The sequence below is a fragment of the Channa argus genome, chromosome 14 (genome assembly GCF_033026475.1).
Source record: "Channa argus isolate prfri chromosome 14, Channa argus male v1.0, whole genome shotgun sequence".
Taxonomy (NCBI): domain Eukaryota; kingdom Metazoa; phylum Chordata; class Actinopteri; order Anabantiformes; family Channidae; genus Channa; species Channa argus.
The window spans coordinates 6,435,562-6,456,533 of NC_090210.1; the positions used below are offsets into that span (position 1 = coordinate 6,435,562).

At 38.6% G+C, this 20,972-nt stretch overlaps 2 protein-coding genes across 6 annotated transcripts; both read right to left on the reverse strand.

The window, feature by feature from the left end:
* Nucleotides 1–6,519: 6,519 nt before the first annotated feature.
* LOC137140583 (mitochondrial coenzyme A transporter SLC25A42) lies at nucleotides 6,520–15,191 on the reverse strand. Its single transcript, XM_067528898.1, has 8 exons — nucleotides 14,823–15,191; nucleotides 12,778–12,931; nucleotides 12,400–12,511; nucleotides 11,920–11,945; nucleotides 11,122–11,288; nucleotides 10,889–11,005; nucleotides 10,480–10,631; nucleotides 6,520–10,379 (listed from the first exon to the last, which is right to left on the reverse strand). Exons 2-8 carry the CDS (start codon nucleotides 12,856–12,858, stop codon nucleotides 10,057–10,059), a joined length of 978 nt encoding a protein of 325 aa, XP_067384999.1. The 5' UTR covers nucleotides 12,859–12,931; nucleotides 14,823–15,191; the 3' UTR covers nucleotides 6,520–10,056.
* Nucleotides 15,192–16,442: 1,251 nt separating this feature from the next.
* On the reverse strand, nucleotides 16,443–20,946 carry armc6 (armadillo repeat containing 6). Of its 5 annotated transcripts, XM_067528893.1 has the most exons (9): nucleotides 20,787–20,937; nucleotides 20,453–20,636; nucleotides 19,246–19,387; nucleotides 18,736–18,821; nucleotides 18,083–18,644; nucleotides 17,822–17,967; nucleotides 17,596–17,727; nucleotides 17,366–17,503; nucleotides 16,443–17,255 (listed from the first exon to the last, which is right to left on the reverse strand). In XM_067528893.1, the coding sequence occupies exons 3-9, from the start codon at nucleotides 19,364–19,366 to the stop codon at nucleotides 17,043–17,045; spliced, it is 1,398 nt and encodes a 465-aa protein (XP_067384994.1). In that variant the 5' UTR covers nucleotides 19,367–19,387; nucleotides 20,453–20,636; nucleotides 20,787–20,937; the 3' UTR covers nucleotides 16,443–17,042. The 5 variants fall into 5 exon arrangements, with proteins under 5 accessions (XP_067384994.1, XP_067384995.1, XP_067384993.1 ...); XM_067528894.1 differs by lacking the exon at nucleotides 20,453–20,636 and having other exon boundaries at nucleotides 20,787–20,946; XM_067528892.1 differs by having other exon boundaries at nucleotides 20,453–20,945.
* Nucleotides 20,947–20,972: the final 26 nt, after the last annotated feature.

A 20,972-nucleotide genomic window follows, 5' to 3' on the forward strand; every position in this document is an offset into this window, starting at 1 on the left:
TGTGTGTGTGTGTGTGTGTGTGTGTGTGGGTGCGCGCGCATTACCAAACCATTCACACACCACCAGGCCTCATAGTTTCTCACTCATGCCTAAAGGAAGCCTGGCCTTGACACTTTATTGAGACTCACATCTCTCTCTCACACTCTCTTTGTCCCTCATTCTCACGTTTTCTCTCACATGCGTTTTATTATTCTCTATTTCACAATTTCTTTTAAATCTCATTGTGTTTTCTATGTTTTCTTCCTGTCTGTCTCAGATCTCTCACAGAAATGGACATTCAGTAAAGGCCAATATACTACTCAGGACTCTGCAACAGATATATTCTCTTGATGCTCCTTCCTTTGTTACTTAACAGAACCTTTTGCAGATTCTCCTAATTACTGACTTTGTATAAAACCTTACAACTACTTAAACAGTAACATACATGCAAATAGTTTTATCTGACCAATGGCCCATACCTGTATTTGCAATATTCATGCAGCAAATTCACAATGGCTCCAACTGAGCTTACAGTGTGAATGACTGAAGATGAAAATGAAAAGAAGATTTTTTTGTTTCACCCACATGTTTTAGAAAAATGAGTCTTGACATAAAAAACATCTAAACTCCAATAACACTGATTACTGAGCAACTGAGTTCTTCTCTGTTAATATTGCATCTGGCTAGTAAAAAGGCTAGTTCTTGACCATCTATCAATTAACTATGATGACCAGTAGAGGAATTCGGTAAAAATATTTTCGCTTTCATTAAAACTTTTTTGACAGCTATGGTCCTTACAACATCTCTGTGAATAAACTGGACGTGATTTGAATACATTTCTAGAGACACAGATACCCCTTGTAACCCCTGCTATGGCACTCTCTGTTTCTCATCAGGCAGTGTGTGCAGGCAGCTATTCAGGGTCCTCAACTAGAGGAGGGGAGGAGGAGACACTCATGTAGGCATAGGTGCTGAAAGGTGGCAGTCTACCAGAGATGATTAGCATGGGCAACTACCATCGCTTCCTCTGCTCATTGTTGCAGTGCTGCATTAATGAGCCTAGTGTGCATCATACACTCAGCAATCAACACTTGTCTTTCACTTTTAAAATGGAGTTCTTTTGTTATGTATAATACATTTTGTCTACTCAAGACTAAATGTAAGAGAACTTGGTGTGAATATGACACCTGCTGGCGATTAGTTACTCTTATCTAATTAGTGATTTCCAGTCGAAATCTCTTGGGTTTCAAAGCTCGGGTCAAAATAGAATGAGTGTGAGTGTATAACTTTGTTATACCAAGGAACAAATGCAAGTTTTTACTCTGAAATAGAAGCCTTGATAGTTAAAGAGAGAGAGTGAGCGATAGTGAGAGGCTGACAGAGAAGAAGGAATGAGAGTACAACACTGTGGCCTGGTTTGTGGTTCCAGAGGGATAGAGACACTTTCACATTTCCCCTGCAAAATGAGATAGGATGAGCTCTTTTAAAACACACACACACACACACAAATATATGTACACGCATGCACACCTTGTTCCCTCCTAAGTGGGCCAGGACTAGATTCATGCAGCTTTGTTGTTGAGGCAGTGGGAAACTTACTGCCCCAGATTGAAAGCAAATCTCCTTTACACATGCACCAGTAGACTGTTCGCTCTTTATAACTAAATTCAACTTAACATAGATTTTAATTTCATCCTTTTTTCTGAATCACTTCTTAGTTACTGTATAAACACTGTCTCAAATATACAATAGAATTTGTGTGCATGAGTGTGTCCATGTGCATGTAACAGACAGCCTAACCTCTGACCTTGTCCTGCTGTGAAGCTTTCATTCCCATAGGCCAGTGGTTGTCTGTGTATACACATACACACACTGTTGGCTCTGTTGGTGTAGCTGTCCCTCGGCCACCCATTCAGGGCTCAGTCACGGCCACTTAGAGCGCAGCAGACTCGGGGATTCAGACGAGCTGTGATCCAATGACATGTATTTATAATGAGGGGGCTGTGGGGACGTCTTTGTTGGATAGATACAATGTCAGCATAAGTGTGTGTGTGTGTGTAATGGGGAGGGGGATTGAAAGCAGAAAAAAGGGAAGTGGAGGGAAAGAGTTTGATTGGCTTCGCCACATACCATCTTCATGGACACAAATTCTGGTCTTTTATTATATCTACTTACACAACTCTTACTCACAAACACACACAAATGCACAGTTCTGTTTCTCACTTCTGCCTTCTTGATTTGTGGAAAAAGATGTACCTGGTTCCCATCAGATTATCATCAAAAGACTAAAAGAGGAAGGATTTGCTGGACTGTGTGTTGGCAAAGTTAGCAAGGGCATAAATCTCTGCTGGTTCGAGTATTATGGGATAGTCAGTAGACTTGAATGTCCAGTAGGATCACGGGGGCTTCAGCTTATCTCAGTTGTCATAGGACAAGAGGTGAGATACACCCTGGACAGGTCGCCAGTCTATCTCAGATCCAACACAGAGAGACATACACAGTCAACCATTCGCTCTGACTCTCACACCTACGGCCAATTTAGGGCCCAATTAACCTAACATGCATGTTTTTGGAGTGTGGGAGGAAATCGGAGTAACCAGAGGAAACCCATGCCAGCACAGGGAGAACATGCAAACTCCACAAACAGAGGCTACAGTCAGTCGGGCACGCAAACCTGCAACCTTCTAGCTGTGAGACAGCAGCGCTGACCACTGAATGTTTAGCATTAATGTCAAATCAGCAGGAGTCAAGTCTCAAGTAAATTTTGAAGTCTTAAGTCTCAGTGTGCAGCTCTGATAAATTCATTTTGGAGGATCCAGGATATTAAAATTAAAAAACGTTGCACAACTTGTTTTCAGTCATCTTGCCCTCGTTAACTTATAGATCACTAAGACTACAGTTACACAAAATCACATATTTCTTAAAGTTTTTAATGAGGGTGTGTGTGTGTAATTGTGTGTGTGTGTGTGTGTGTGTGAGTGAGAGAGAGAAAAAGTGGATATCAAGGTCAACATAGACTTATTTATGTGGAAGACGTAAGGGTGTCTGCTTTTCACAAAGATATTAAAACTCCTGCAGTTATTTTTGAATTATTTGACAGCATAGTGGGAATTAAAGCTAAAATGAAATGCTAAAATAAACTGTGGTTGGAAATGGTCTATTCATGTCCTCTGATCTCCCATATTTGTGTTCATACTATTATTATTTTTATCTCCTATCTCAACACTGTTACAACAGTCACAATAATCATGGCAAAGCTCTAACCTTTACTCCCTTGCTCCTGCTTTTATACAAATAAGAATTTAAACTTAATTTTACACTCAGCAGTTGTTTCCAGTGTGCTGTGCAGAGACAGTCCAGTGAGCTCCCCTCTGCATACATTAGCTTGTTGTTGGAACAGCGTGGGGAGGACAAGAGTCCTGGAGAGCTCTGCAGGCTCGGGAAGGACCCTCACAATTGCGTGAAACACTGTCTGTTCAGAGACTCCAGTCCAGCTGTGATCTCCTCAGTCATAACTAACATTCTACCTCCTCCTCTGAACACACACCTTCATTTTACACTGTCCATCAGTTTGTACTGTTGGCACATTAATAGAACAACGACTCAGGCATTTCACAACTCTCAGTTAAGGGTTTTTGGATTCAATAAAATGAGGGTCAGTCATCTTTTCACTAGTTGCCATTAGTGGTCATAATTAAAGTCTGGACAAATTAGGATTAAATGCCTTATCTTTGCCAGATGTATCCTTATCTTGTTTAGTAATGACAAGTCAGACAAAACCAGACAGGAGAAGTATGTCTGAATTAAGTGTGTTTTGGTTTTGCGTATGTGCTGACTTGAAGCCCAGACCTTAGGTCAGAGGTGCATGAATATACTGAGACATAGACAGATATTGGTAGTCATGACGAGGAACTTCCTTCTGCTGTGTCATTGTACGTACATACACATGACTATTTAGAATGTAAGCCCACACGTAACCTTTATCATTCTGTCTGTAAAAACATGAGAATTTTACTGTCCTTATTCTGTCACTAATTTCCTGCATCTTTTTGTTTCTTTGCAGGATGTTACGAAGCAAAATTACTGATTGGAAGAAGAACATTTTCCTCACGAGTGTTTTGGATAAATTAAACTGGACAAACTGAAAATCTTTTGTCAATTGTCTGCTATTAACACAGAAGTGAACCGTGAAATCTGTATCAAATTCCACAAAAACACCAACAAAGAGACCTGAAACAAAAGTGCAGAGATCTTTGCCTTAAGTATTTTTAGGTACAAAAGATATTTTAAAATATATATTAATTGAAACAAATGTTTGTTTAAATGTATGTATGTATTTTGTTATATATTATAAAATAAACCCATCCAGGTTTGACTGTTGCCTTTAATCCTGTTGTATGGAGTCTGTAATGTAAAGAAATTCAAGGAAGATATTTTTTTGTTTTTAATGAAAGTCAGAGCCATTATACTCTGTCAAATGTTTAATCTGTTAAATTATTATTTCCAGCATTTGGGTTGGTGCAAAAACTTCATGTATTAATAAATGTGTGGCCAATAAAGACATTGAGTTTGATGATGATCTTCAGTGAATTTGTTAATCTTTTTAAATAAATATATTTCAGTAAAAGGTGATAACTTCAAACTGTATCCATTTTTGAGAAAGTTAAATTAATCCAGCTTTAGAAGTGTGATTTAGTGCTAAAAATTACAAAAACAAATTTGTATCCACTTAAATGTGCTGTTACACAAAGAAGTGATGAAGTTACTTTTTTCATATCAAAAATATGTTTTTTTCACTGCTGCCTTTTATTTTGGAAGCCTGACCTAAGAAATACATTTAGACCTGTCTATAGGCCTAGAGTAGCTACAGTAGGGTTGCAAAGCCTTATTGTAGTGTTAAATTTAAAAAAAAATAGTTGTTAAAAAAATAATAATTTGAAGCAACAACCATTACAGGCTTTTAGCCTCAAAATCAAAAATTCTCTAACAGGTTAAAAGCTGCAAGACTTTTAACAAATAAAGAAAAAGTGCTTTGTAGCACCGTCAAATATAAACAGCCTAAGGTTAATAATGATCACCAGATCTTCTACATTTACTTTTCACTAAGCATAAGTATGCTAAAGATAGTCTGAATTCCAATTTTTACTGGGGTTTGCAATAAAATTAAGAATTCATATTAGGAGGAAATTAGGTTGGTAAGAATACATTTGAGAGGGGAAAATGGTAGACAGTAGTGCTGCTTTTATTTAATAAAGGGAGAGAGAGCGAGAGCAGCCATCATCTGAATAAATGCAAATTAGCTCTGCCTTCACCTGGCGTCATGCCAAGTATCTATAGCAACCACAGCCACTGACAGCCTCTGTCCATCCCTCCCTCCTTCACCCTCTAATTTGTCCACTGTCTTCCCTGTAGCTCCTTTCTTCCAGTGCTTTTTATTCCCACGTTCCAAGAAATCTTTGCACAAAGAATCTGGTCCCAGCTCCCAGTCCTAGCTAAAGAAGAAGAAATAAATAAATACAGTCACTAAAGGCTCTTGTAATAAAATATGAATTATTATTAAAACAACTTAAAATTAAACATCCAAATCGGACCTCTGACATCCTCTGCTTTTTAATAATATGATTCATTTGAATGAATGGGACCTCTTTTCCGTCTGATTAGTTTCTTATTCAGGTTAATGCATTGCTGTGTTGCGTTCAAGGTCAAGTTCAAAGCTCCTACACGGCCTCAGGATGCTCGCAGCGCCGTCTGACCCAGCTCACCCGCCGTTCGTTCCTACCACAGTCGTGCTGCACTGTCACCTACCGGCCTGAAGCGGAATTACAGCTCACTCATTGTTGTGGATGGAGCGTCCTCCAGTGGTCACTGGATGGACACACAAGGTGTGTACCGGTGCAGAAAGTGATAGAATTGAACATACAAAGGAATTTAAAAAAAAAATTATATAAATTTTGAATAAGTAAACAAATCCATACTTTAAATACTGCAATTGAAAATTAGCATAACAAAAATATAGCATTTTTAGATACATATATTTAAAGAAACACATGCATAGATAAACAATACATAATAATATACAATATTGATAGAAAATTATTTTGGGGGTAAATTAACTTGTTTCCACACTATATCACAACAGCTAACAATGACATTCTTAATTGAAAATTAAAAATAAGGGAAACACAATATATATATAGAGAGAGAGAGAGAGAGAGAGAGAGAGAGAGAGAGAGAGAGAGAGAGAGAGAGAGAGAGAGAGAGAGAGAGAGTTTATCATAGTTATTTTAGATTTTATTTTAAACACAACACAAACTAGACATAATTGATGCAATAATGTCTGCTTTTGGGTGGTGATGGTGATGTGTTAAAATAAAAAACAAATAACAGCCACTAAATAATTTCAGGGTCATCTGAAGATGTTGAGTATTTTTCTTGACATCTTTTTTAGAGTTTAATTTAGTCTGACATATCTCCAAACACAAATGCACATTATATCAGGAACAATTAAAGAAAAAGTGGAAATAACAATCAAAATCAATATGTTGGCAACATCCAAATTTATTTGAGATTTTGATACTTACGTATAAGCTACACCATCAAAAGACTGGACACGCGGTGTGATATGAGTAAGTATGTTTACATTCAGTTGGCACAAATTACTGAGGTTAATAAAACAGCTGTCATATCACTGTTGCACAGAAACAAAGACAAGATAGTGTTATAACATCTAAATACATTAATACTGAGTCTGCACATCCAGGATTACCCACAAATTGGGTAAAACAATTTCATTTGCTTTTATTAGAGCAAAAACAAATAATTAAGTTTATCAGTCTAGTGTTCAATAAGCTATTATTAGAAAGTATACTTTCATTTTATAAGAAATATATTTTTGGCATTTAATGATTGTCTGGGATTTTTTGACTCTTCCCACTGCATTTAATCATATATTTAGGCATTTCCTGTGAACTACAGGTAAATGACTAGTGAGACAATTACATTGTAATGCTTTGTTCTTTTCAGGGTTAAGAAAAACACTGGATGTGGTTTTAAGTCATCCTACATTCTTCAAATTAGCCCTAAACTGTTTCCATTGGATCCATTGGTTGAGTCTGATAGGGAGGCAAAGATCACGTATCTGACCTTGGACATTAATATTCTACAAGGCAATTTGTTAAGATTACAAAATTCACATAAAAATCTGGACCTCAAGTAATACATTTAACCACAGCACTCAAACAATAACCAAACTTCAAACCATCTGCTGGTTTTTAAATATTCATACTTCAAGACCGAAGCAAGGCTAGAAAACAAAAACAACCTTCAAAATGGTTAATAGATGTACCTCAGTCATAGTAAAACACTACCATTCCTTGCTAGGCACTTAAACAGTCAGTTTCAAACTTAGTTATACATATATTCCTCACACTGCCTAACACAAGGCGTTTAAGATAACCAACTGCTATTACTAACCCCAGGGCACTGCCGCTTTCTGCTTTTGCTGATAAGAATACAGTCTGGTTATGTCGCCAGGATGCCACATTTCTTTAAAAATCACTAAACAGAAGATGAAAATCACATTATTCATGAGCAGACATGAAAAAAGAATGACAGAAAGATGGTCAGACAGAAGCAGATTAAAGGAGACTTGTGATTATTATAAATGGCAGAATACTGCGGGGCAACCTACTGAACAGGGCTTGGATCATTTTGAAAATGACAAAAAAGTACATAAATCATGTTTTTTTTCCGAATTCATAAACTTCTTCAATCATTCTATCATATGTTCATATTTAAATCAGAATTGTGTCAACTTTACAACTATTATAATTGCCCAAAGTTTTTGTGCATCTGGTTATATAATCTAACATTTGAGAATGTTAGCCTCCTTAAATTGTTTTGTTATCTTGTACTGTCACTCAGGTATCACATCAGCACTAGCAATAAATTATACTCAGCCCTAATGATAAAAAAATAATTAAAAAAAAAATCAATTGTTTAATGGACAAAAATCAATTACTGTGAAAGGCAAATACTATCGACAGGTTTGATGTTTAAAAATGGGCTCCAGGAACTCTTGCGAGGAGGTGTCTTGTTGTTATCCAAATTTCCGAAATAATTAATCGATAATCCCAGTAATAAACATATAGCCTCGAAGAGTTAAAAAACAACACTATTTCATCTTAACCTATTAAGCTCCAAGCAGACACTTAGGTGACCTCTGCTCCACTTGGCCGTGCACTCACCCCCTAAACTTGTTGCACGTGTGGTCTAACTATAGAAGCAACACTCTTTATTGACAGTAAGCCTGCATCAATACTGTTGAAGCAGACTCACAAGGTCAAATGAAAACGGAGCACTTATGACACCACTCCACACCAACACATTATATGTGACCATTTTAAAAACATCTAATAATTCACTGAGGTAAAGTGTAATACTGAGAAAAATAAAACCTACTAAATTGTAACAGAACAACTGTTGTGAAGGGTTTGCATATTTCTAGTCAAAGGAATCCATTAGTAAATACTGCTCCAGCTCTACATTTTGAGTTACAACCAGTTAGAAGATATTATTTCAATGGCAGAATATGAACTAGTCTTGTCAAGTTTCAAACAAAACAGGTACGAACGGCAGCAAGTCGCAAAGAGAGGTCCTGCAGCTGCCATACCAACAGTAAATGGAAGACGTGTATACAGTGTGACTGTGTGTGTTTGATGCATGATGTCAACACAATTACAAATAGCTGTCACTATATTGTAATCAAAAACAACATAATTAAATAATGACTATTATTTTAAAGCAAAACCTATTACAGTGTCAACAGAAAAGGAACATTGTAAACTTCACAAAGGTGGTGTTCTTTGAAGGCCCGTTGTGCTAAATTACATCCATACTGTACATGTTTAACTTCCAACATCATATATGCCCTCATAGTTAATAAATTGCCTGTCAAAGTGTATGATGTGCATTGCTTGAGACTGTGTGTCACTACAGGGTTAAACTAAACTTTTCACTTATAGCTGGTACAGACATTTTCTAAGTAACATTCATTTAATAACCTGTATTGATATGTCACACCACAAAACTTATTTGTCACAAATTAAAATATTTTAAAAAGCCCATGAGATGATTGCAGTAAAAATAAAATAATATGGGCACTCTTTATAAGTCATATATTTTGGCACTGGGGCATAAACATGTGTCTGCACTCATTGTGGTAGCTTAATAAGAAATAAAGCTCCACTGGATTCAAATCAGTTTCACAGTTCAACTCAAACAAAATCAGTGCAGTAGCAGTAACTATGTCGTTACCTCTGTGCTGGGCAAGATTGGTTAAATTTACATAATTTAAAGTCACACAACCTGTCACTATTTCCCATTCTAACCTTTGGTATATTTCTTTCAAAGTAACTCACAACAAAACTAATCTTAAGAGGGCGTATTTTTACTATTCCTAAAATCAAATGCATCTTAAAACTCAATAGCAAATAAGCATCAAACTGCACTGCATGTGGAGGTGTCAACTTGATGCAGACACAAGGCAACTTTTTCTCTAGAAGTTAGAGATACCATCATAGACACGGGGGGGAGTGTGGGAAGACAAAGGGAATCGGTATCTTCCAGCTTCTGATTAACTGAACACACCTGGTCCATGTAAGCATTGGGGAGGGAAGAGAACAATCAAGTAGGACAGTGGCCCTCAAGGACTCACAATAACTGTACCCACCTCTGCACGAAACTCTTTTTGACAAAACGAGCCTGAATCACTAGCAAAGGTGCAATGTGTACACACACACACAAATCACTGAGCATATTGCACTTAGATGTACATGACAACATTGTCAGTGTACAGCACACATACCTCACAACTACAAGGACTTTGCTTCCCTTGTTACACACAGATAAAGCGAGAGAATACAATAATATTACCCGCATATCCTGAGCCAGTGTGTGTTTGCTTCTATCCTGCAAAACACGTGTTACTCTCTCCTGTACCCACCCCACCCCCTTTGTGTTTCCTCAGAGGGCTTACAAGGATCTTGGGCTGTTCCCATTTTGCCACTCTTTATATTATTAAGCTGTATAGCCCATCTGATGCAGCTTCTTCAAAAGAATCTGAGTAAGATCAAAGGTGGTGAAGCTGATTCCCACTGCAATGGGCCCTTTGACCCAGTTCATACTGAGACCTTTGTAGAGTCCACGTATGACTCCCTCCTCAGACACAATCTCCTTCATCGTGCCCAGAATGGTGCCATATGTGTGACCTGTGACTCCAGCAGTTTGCATGCGCCGTCGTACCACATCCAGAGGATAAGAAGTCGATTGGCCAATGAGACCTGCACACGCTCCAAATGCCAGACGTTCATATGAGTAGGGGTGTGGGCGGCCAGTGTGCTCTATAAAGGAGAGTAATATGTTTACACAAAATGCGAGGAAGAAAATATATAATCTAAGGGTAGATACACACACAGGGCACACAGACCGGTAGCACATTACCTGCATGTAGTTTCTTCAGTGTCTCATACGTAAAGAAACTGAGACCAGCATATGGGATTACACCAAGCATGGTTGGAGTAAAACCTCTATACAGTGTCTTTAGGCCCTCTTCTCGAGAGATCCGCACAAATACATGCAGAATGTTACTGTACCTTAAATAGAGAAATAAAACACTGTAAAACAAGGTTTTTGGAGGTGGATAAAGCTAAGTAAGGTGCAGTACATCAAAAACTCAAAATGTAATTCTGATATGCTGGATTATGTACAATATGAACAACGTACTACTGTCCAAAGACCACTCTGTCTTGCAGAATTAAGTTCCTGTGACTGCCTTATGCAATAGATTTTTAAATCATTTACAGTTATGCTAACTGTAATGTGTAAAGTTCCTGAAATTAAATGGTCTTACATTTCTTTTGGTGTTACAGCCATCCTAGCTCGCACCATGTCCAGAGGATAAGTAAGCATGGCTGCAGTGGTACCAGCCATCGATCCAGCTAATAACCTTTGAATCGGAGGCAGCACTCTGGAACACAGAGAGAAACAAATGTACACCATTTACCTTTATTTGTGGCATCAACAGAAACGTTATTAGACATGAGGCCTAACTAGTAGAACTATAGCACTAGTATAAACACTTACTTCCCCTGAAAGCCATAATAGCCTCCCAGCAGCCTTTTGTACTGCTCATGTGCACAGAACTGGATAGCAGCATATGGGATGACTCGCACCATAGTAGCAGAGTTCCCCCTCCAAAGACTAAAGAAGCCTTCATTCAGGTAGGTGCGGTAGATCAACCTGTAGGCCTCCTGCAATGCAGTTTGAAAACATAAGTGAATGTGCTCCACTTTGTCAGAATTAATGATGAAAGTGGTTTATGTCAAATATAATAGTTTTCAGTAAGTAAAAGTTAGTTTCACTTAGACTAAAGACTGGGTTGTTACTAAAAGACCCCATGCCAATACACATCTACACCAGGATGTTCCTGCATTCACCTACAGTATTCCCACAGAATTTGAACTTCTGAACGTGATGCAAGACCAACATGTGGTTTTACTGGAGAAGAGGTCTCAATCTGTTTTGAGTTTTTGGGATTACAGGGAAACTTGGTCGACTCAGAGAAGTTCAGGTGACACCTCTCAATGTATATATTTACATTTTGTCATTTGGTAGATGATTTATTCCAAAGCAACTCACAAGTGAGGTACAAGGCAAGCAAAAAAAGCATTTCCCCGGCTTAATGTGGACATGGTCTCAGAGACAAGTGGTTGCAATGATTCATGTAAAATGATTTTAGCTTATGTGTGACTCCCTGTGCGAGGTTTGTGCAGCTTGCTCTAATATATGTGTCTTCCACAAAGTCTCTATAATGAAGGTTATTAGTGCAACGTTAGCACAACCTATAGATGCCAGGTTGAAATAAAGGAGAGTTATTCTTACCTTTGCAGAGAATCTCGCTGAAGACACTGAAAAGTAAAGCATACGTAAAATACATCTTACACATTTGTTGTGTTTTTTTAAGAGTGGAGTATTTCTCTCTTTAGTTAATCCAAAGGCACATTTTATCATTTTTATGTTACAATACAAGCAGTAGCAAAGTCAGATCAACAGCTTTCAGATCGTCAACACAGTGGAACATGTTAATTTGGCATGAGTTTTTACGTCAGATGCCCAGCAGGCAGGAGAAGGCATTTTTATCCGGGCCCAGGACCGGCATCAGGGTGGCCCCTGGCGGCTGGGTGGTGCCATGCCTGGTGGGGTGGGATTCAAACCCACAGCCTTCTGCATCCCAACCCAATGATCTACCACTGAGCCAGTAGCAATGTAGTTAAATTACATTACATGTATATAAATTCCGTGTCATCAATATGGGTTATTTGCAACGTAGACACTTTTAGGTCAGCAGAGCATTCAACTTGCCTTGGAAGATAATTTTAGTTCTGTCCAATGGGGCGACGGCTGTTTTGGCCACAGCTCCTGCTACAGCCCCCGAAAAGAGTGAGTTGAGGACAGACCGAGTTTGCTTCAGGCCCTGCACAGACATAGAATAATCACATTTAAGGTGATGAACACCACAGTGAGTTACCAGAGTGAATCCAGTAAAAACTCAGCTCAGTTCATGTCTGTCACATGTAACACAGTAGATTAAGTAAAAGGTTTAACAGTGCAACTGAATTTCCCAGGCAAAGAAAAAGGCTGCCACTAAAATTACTCTGATGAAAACCTATGTAAAATATTACACAATATACATAACATGTTGGCATTTAGCTGTTTATAAAATGTAACCTTAAAACTCACATTTGACTGACTAGAAGAAGAAAGTGGCAGGACTTCTGCCTGCGTGAGCGAGGCCTGTTTTTCCTGGACTCCGGTCCCCATCCCTAACAACTATGCACAGCTGTCACTGAGTGTGCTCATGAATCGAACCACCATCGACAGCAGGCACTGAGAACTGCAGTGGGGAGGAAAAGATCAAAGACAGAAAAAGGTCAGTTCATGCGAAATTTTTAACTGAATAGAAAACAAATAAAAAGAGCGTTAGGTAGCTAATGTTTGACTCCTGCCACACTGGTGGAACTATGTGAGGATCCAGTGAAAAGCAGTGTCATGTCAGCAAGTGGTGGCTAAAAGGGATATCATCTTCGCATTATTAACGTGTGCTCCTATACGAAATAGTTAGAGAATTCAAACATCTATAAAGATTTTCAATTAAGAGCTGAAAAAATCCGAGCTACAGTAGGTTATACACAAAAACTGTCTTTTGAGACATTTGCAGCATGCCAAATCATACTTTTACTTCCATATCTTTATACCCTCAGGACATTCTTATACATCAAGTCAGAAAAAGATTTCAACTGAACTGTGGAGGAAAGGCATCATCCAGGGTGATCTCAGTACATTTGCTAAAACATGCAAGTTTTCAATGAGCTAATCATTTTACAGGACAAACCATCTAGTCGTGCAACCTTTAACCCCCACAGGCCCTCTGATACACTGACCAACAGAGCATGTTTCACAATCAAATATTGTTCAAACCAACTTTAAAGTAATAGTCACAATTACAAATAAAAAAAAATGTAAATAAGAATTGCAAGAGAATAAGACATGTTTAGGCTTAAAACTTAACTCAAACTATAAAAAGTTGTCATTATTTCTAAACTACTTCAAGCACACACTTAGAGTAAAAAGACAGCATCAGTAGTTCTAAAGCTTCGCCAAATTCCAATTCTTCACCAAGTTATACTGATATATTTTTTTTAAATAATTAGCCTTTAAAATTCCACACAGAAACACCAGAGATCCCTTAGTTTAGCAAGAGCAAGGAGGATGAAGCAAGCAAAATATAAAGGCATGAGAAAAGAGAGCAAACAGAGGCAGTGCCTGAAAAGTTAGGTAGTCATGGGTAACTGATGCTGGCAGCAGTACAATGGGACTTTTAAACTTAATGCACCCCTGAAAGCTCACCCACAGGGCATCCAGCACTTCTTCCCCATGCATAACATTTTAGAGCACCTTGTTCCTGACAGCTAGTTATGTCTGTTTGGTTAACTGAAGGACCAACTGTAAAATCCCCCCCTTCTGATCATGGCAATATCCCATTCCCATGCTGTACACACAGTTGATGGAATTTAGATCTGTTTCATTGCTATTCTCTGTGTTGGGCTGTTCACGAAAATGCAGTGTCTTTGTCAAGATACCAACATTAACTGTTTGACAATAATAGTGTTTAGAGATTCAGGGTGGAAAACATTAAATCACGGTAGTCTGTGAATTTTTTTCCCCAATTGTTTTTAGCTTAGGGAATACAGGGGGGCAGCTCTTTAAACTTGTTAGGCCAGTCCAACACGTATAATATTTAGTTTCCAAATATACAAGAATGAGAGCTATTTGCTCTACAAATAACAAATGAATAATGAATTCGCGTTAATACAATTCCTGCTGATCGACTAATTTTCATCTCTGTAAATGACTTGAAACAACTTGGTAGTTTCGCTGTAGTTAACGTTACGTGGTGTTCAAGTTGTTTTGCCCAATTTTACCATTTTGCTACGTTAGGGGGTAGTTTTGTATCTATACCTTAGGACGTATTCTAGTATTTTCCTTGGCTATATTATCAATGTTAATAAAATTGGTTTTAACACTCGCATTGCCTGCACACAAACAGGAGATGGTAAAACATTCAGCAGTATCGGACAGAATGTGAAATTTATGTGTAACGTTACAAAAAAAACCTCCAAACTTTTACTTCTTATGTTTCCAGTGTTGTCGAAACTTGATCACTATCAAAACACAGCGACAATGTCCAGCTAGCTGTCACTGCTCATAAACACGAGATCTCTTACCTCATAAAGTTGACACCAGGACAAAGAATATCTGATGCACTGTGAGCCCTCGCTTGATTGTGTATTTCAAGTTTAAAGCAGATTCCTCGAAACGTGTTATCAAGTTAACCAAGCAGGTTAAGTAACGTTAGCTAAGTTAACCGTTAGCTCGTCGCTACATTAACATTCATGTTACGTTTGTCGCTGTGGAAACACTGTCAGTGTAACTTTTGACAGAAATGCCTCCTGATTTCAAAGCACCGTCTTTCGAAGATTTCTCAAATTCGTGCCAACGCTGACGTTAAGAGACTGTCCATACTAATGCATTGCTTCCATTAGTATTACTGTCAACGACCTGAAGCTTGGCTACAATGTGGTTTGACAAGGACGAGAACAGGTGCCTTGTGGGAAATGAAGTCTGACCGAGGCGGGGCACGTTTGGATAGGTCAGTTTAGAGGGAGTATCTCCAGGCCCAGTGTATGAAGATTTCCTACTCTACATAAATGCAGGCACACAAGATGCGAAAGATGAATCATCAAAGGTTTTATCATAGTCATGCTGCTGTTTCAGTGGTTTAAATGTCAGAAATGTAAGGTTTACACTAAACATTTAATTACAACCTCAATTCAAAAAAAGTTGGGACGATGTGTAAAACGTACATTAAAAAGAACGTAATGATTTGCAAATCTCATCAACCCATTTTTTTCACAACAGAACATATATTAACACACCAGATGTTGAAACTGAGACATTTTACCATTTTGAACATGATGGCAGCAACACATCTCAAAAAAGTTTAAGTAGGGCCAACAAAGGGCTGGAAAAGAAATTGCTGCAAATAACAAAACAGGTCAGTAACATGACTGGGTATAAAAGGAGCATTTCAGAGAGGCAGAGCCTCTCGAATGTAAAGATGGGCAGAGGTTCACCAATCTGGGCCAAACTGTGTCTAAAAATTGTGTAACAATTTTGGAAAAATGCTCCTCAATGTAAAATAGTGAAGACTTTGAAGATTCCATCATCTACACTATATATCATCAAAAGATTCAGAGAATCAGCAAGAATCTCTGCGTGCAAGGGACAAGGCACTGCACTAAAAACAGGCACGATTCTCTACTGGACATCACTGCATGGTCTCAGGAACACTTCCAGAAATCACTGTCTGTAAACACAGTTTACTGTGAAATCCACAAATGTAAGTTAAAGCTGTATAATGCAAAGAAGCCATATGTGGACACAATCCAGAAACACCGCCATGTTCTTTGGGCCAAAGCTCATTCAAAATGGTCTGAGGCAAAATTGTAAATTGTTCTGTGGTCAGATGAATCTAAATTTTAAAATTCTTTTTAGAAAACATGGACACCATGTCCTGTGGACTACAGAGGAGAGGGACCATCCAGCTTGTAATCAGCAGACAGTTCAAACGCCTGAATCTCTGATGCTATGGGGTGCATTAGTATCTCTGGCATGGGCAGCTTACACATCTGGAAAGGCGTCATCAATGCTGAAACGTACAAAGAGGTTTGAAGGCAACATATGCTTTTTTTGAGATGAGCCAAAATGAGCCAATATTTTTTCCATGAAATGATAACATTTCTCAGTTTCTCAGTTGTTTATGTTTTATTTGGAATAAAATATGGTTTGATGGGATTTGCAGATCATTGCATTCTGTTTTTATTTACATTTTACACATCGTCCCAACTTGTTTTGAATTGGGGTTGTATTTAATCTGTATGTATAACCCCCCCCTCAAAAAAACAACAACAACAAAAAGAAATGTTTAGATCTAGGAAACATGTAAGGCATTACACACAATCCATTTTGTTAGTTCCACCAACATGGAAATCTGCACTAAACTAAAACTGTTTGCATAGCAGCAAATTCATTTGTCTTTAGCCATGGCACAAAAAAACTAATTTCCTTGTCATTAACATTACATTTCATGAACACAAATGTGTTGCTGATACAAATTGGACAAACAAATAGCAAATAAAACATGTGCAACAGGAGTACAGTGACCTTTCTGTATTTTTCATTCAAAACCAGATACATTATTTTCAATCCTTCAATAAGTGGGAGTGGTGGCTTGGTTGTTTGCACTATTCACTTTTCTACAACAACTACTCTGTACAAGTGTTTCTAGCTATGTAGAAATATCAGATTCAAGTCTTGGCTACGGTGACCAACATCATGACACTCAGGTAAGAGTGTACTGTTGTATCGGATGCTCTCCTGTACTTTCAGTTGGCGAGGCTGCCATGTTTGCCGGTCCACAGCTCTCGAAGCTCCACCTGGCATCCCAGATCTCTGAGAGCTGCTTTACCCACATCCCCACAGTCTTTATGGGTCTTTAATGCCTGGGCTATCAGGGCCTCTGCTCCCATCTCTAGGATTGGTTGGCTGTAGTTCTGCATATGTGAAACCAGGTTTCTCAACAGCATACATGCCTGTTTCTGTATATAATGGGATAAAATCAGTGACACATAAAGATGGCAGGTTATCAATTGGCATGTTTGTTTTATTCAGGTGAGCATTAATTATTAATGACCATAGATCATAGTACCTGTACATTAACTGCATCTGTATGTGACTTCATAGACTGTATAGCAGCTAAGGCACCACCATTCTCCATGATGACACTGCAGTTGTTCGGTTTACGTAAAGCAAGGACTGATAGGCATGCACATCCCTGCTCACACACCTAAAACAGAATACAAACATAACCTTAGAACATTTTGATTGTATGAAATGTATTTACAAAATGTTCACATGTAGCCATTACATGTAACTCACAGCTGAATTAGTCATGTGTCTGTTCATGGCAGTTACAATGAGCTGAACTCCATCAGCATTAACAACTGCATCTTTGACATCATCGTTTCCTGCTACAGCCCGTATTGCGCATAGGACTTGCCTAACCAGCTCCTGAAATGGAAAAACCAAGTGCATGAGCAGAACACATATGGAAGTTAAATCTTAAATCAGTTTGCCCCGTAATCCGTTGTTTTTTGTACACTACCGCTGACTCATAGCTGTCTCCAAGCAACTTTATCATGAGTTTTAATCCTCCCAGATCACAGATGTCTTGACAGAACTCATTTCTTACAGCCAGACGCGACAAGGTTGCACAAATCTCACTTACAACTGACATATTGTTAAGGTGTGCTGTAAGAAAGGAACACAAGAAACAAACCAAAAAAATGTTTGAATCTGATGTAGAAAACAGTAGAAAAGCTATTGTGCTAAACACCCACATAAACTAGTGGTCATCTGGCCTTACCTTTTGCAGCCTCAATTAAAACCTTCAGTCCATTGTTTTCTAGAACAATAATCTTTGCATGCTCATGAGCCTGCCCAAATGCAACACGGACATCATCGTCATACGTCATGACTCTAAGAGCCGCAGACACGTCCTTCACCAGCTCTGCACTTCCACTCTGTTGTGTAATAGCACCAATCAGCAGTGGCAGTACTCCACGTTTGACCAGATCTTGCCTGTTTTGTTCGTGTTTTAAACAGCAGTGACGTACAGCACAGATGGCTACACGTGTCACAGTGGGATCTGTCTTGTACTTCTTAAGGACATCCAAAAGGAACTGCTGTCCATCTGCATCCAACAGGTCTGGTTGTCCATCTGTCAATGCAGTCAGAGCACACAAGGAGGATAGCAGAGCTTCTTGCTCCTCCATACTCTTTTTGCAATAAGAAAGGATGGTGGGGTAGGCATCTTTTTGGGCAGCCAGATATCTCTGGGCAAACCCAATTGAACACTGCTCAGTGAAGCGTTTTATGTCTGCCATTACTTCTGTTACGTCTTTACCAATTTGAAGGGAATGTAAAGCCTGCAAGTGAAAAAATTAGGTGAACAAAGAGTCATTGTCATTAAATACAACAGCAGTATGCAGCACATTAACAAAACAAGTTAAGACTCACCTGTAAGACCTCATGGATTTGCTCTTCTTGGTTTTCATCAGATGATACAGCTGATACAGCTTTTACTATACAAGTAAGATCCACACCTGCACACATAAGATTAGCTCTAATGGTATGCAACAACATATCAATACAAAATAGAAATGGTTCAAAGGTAAACGATATTTAAATACACATTGCCAAACAACTTTTCCGAAAATGTCACATATTCGCTGAGTCTTGATACAATGCAGAATACAACATTAATCATCAGACTTGTGGCTCCAGTCACATTTGTCACTAGAAACAATTTCTAATGATAAACAATGTACTGGTTTTACTTACTGCAGCATCTACAGCTTAGATAATCAATTGTTTCCACCTGCAACGCATGCATAGCCATACTTCGGTTTTGGTTTGGTTTTTCACCTGTGTTATTTCGATTCTGCTTGGAAATTTATATTTAATGTTTGTTTACATAATTTATACACAAAACATAATATCCAAGCGTAATATCTAGTGGGCTTTTACCTTGAGACTCAAACTGTTCCACAGCGTCCTTCAAAGCTTCATCAGGATTCATATCAAACTCTTCCATGTTTTCCTTGACTGCAGCATCAAAAGTTTCCTGTGTGATCCTCCGTTTTGCCATTTTGTCACGTGATTCTCCTCCCTGATAAGAAATGTGACAACGTTAATGGAGTTGTAAAAGACTGGAAACAACAATTGCTCCACTGCAGTTTTATTCACTTTAGCCAGTGAATGAGCTAACCAGGGTTTCTTCCTTTTGTGTTCATGTAGTGTATTGTAAGGTTAGTGGAAGTGTATGTATAAGTGTACTGATGATGTCACATAACTGCATATAATTGAAGTTTACCTTTTAAGTTTGTTTAACCAGTTGTCGTAGAAACAATGTTATAAAACGTTTGTTAAAAGAGAGGTAGTTCAGCTCAGCTTTTTGAAAAAACAGACAAATAACTGTCTTCTTCTTCCTCTTCTTCTAGACCTTCTGCCTGGCAGCTCCAACCTCAGCATCCTTCTACCGATATATTCACAGTTTCTCCTCTGAACATGTCCAAACAACCTCAGTCTGGCCTCTCTGACTTTATCTCCAAAACATCTAACATGAACTGTCCCTCTGACGTCCTCAGTCCTGATCCTGTCCATCTTCGTCACTCCCAAGAGAACCTCAACATCTTAAGCTCTGCTACCTCCAGCTCTGTCTCCTGTTTCTTCTTCAGTGCCACTGTCTCTAGGCCGTACAACATTGGTGATCTTATAATAGTCTTGAACACCTTTCCTTTCATTCTCGCTGATACTCTTTTATCACACAACACACCTGACAATTTTCTCCACCCGTTTCAACCTGCTTACACTCGCCTCTTCACCTCTTTTCCACACTCTCAATGGCTCTGAACCGTTGACCCTAAGTACTTAAAGTCCTGCACCTTCTTCACCTCTGCTCCCTGTAACCTCACCGTTCCACTTGGGTCCCTCTCATTCACACACATGTATTCTGTCTTACTGTGGCTAAACTTCACTCCTCTGCTCTCCCGAGCAGACCTATACCTCTTTAGATTTTCGCTAAAAATCACAATGTCAGCTGCAAAAATCATATTAGAAATTTAAACTCAGCTATTATAGCTGAAAGAACAAACGGACAACACAGTAGTGGGGACCGAAACAAGGTAGAAGTGAGAGTTTCAGTGTGTAGCTGTGGAGGCACACGGTTTCTTACCTTGTTTGGTGGAATTGACTTGTGAACGTGTTTGTGAAATTACAATTTGCAAACGTATACTGTAGAATTAATCCGTCATCAGCTAAGTTGAGAATCGTGGAATTCAATAAATGTTCAGTGTTCGTCATACAACGATCTCTGGAGTGGATAATTGTTGGATCACCGGATACGAATAAGATTCCCTCTACAGCCAGAATAAGCTATTGTTAGTTAACTAACGGTTAACAGATGCTATTTTTTTCTTTAGTTGCTATACCTGTAGATCTTACTAAACAATAAATAAATGTGTTGTAATTTAAGCTTTTAAAGCTTAAACTGTGTCAAATTACTTAACTGTTACCAACGCCCAGCAACAGCTCCCACTATCATGAATGAACCGACAACCGAAGCTAACTTACGTCCTTTTCGTAGTCTTCTACACTCACAACACTATACTACTACTAGCCACAAAGCGGGCATTGCACGCAACGTTTTAAGTGAATATCAAACTCCGCAAAAGAGCCCACCCCTTTACTTGTTC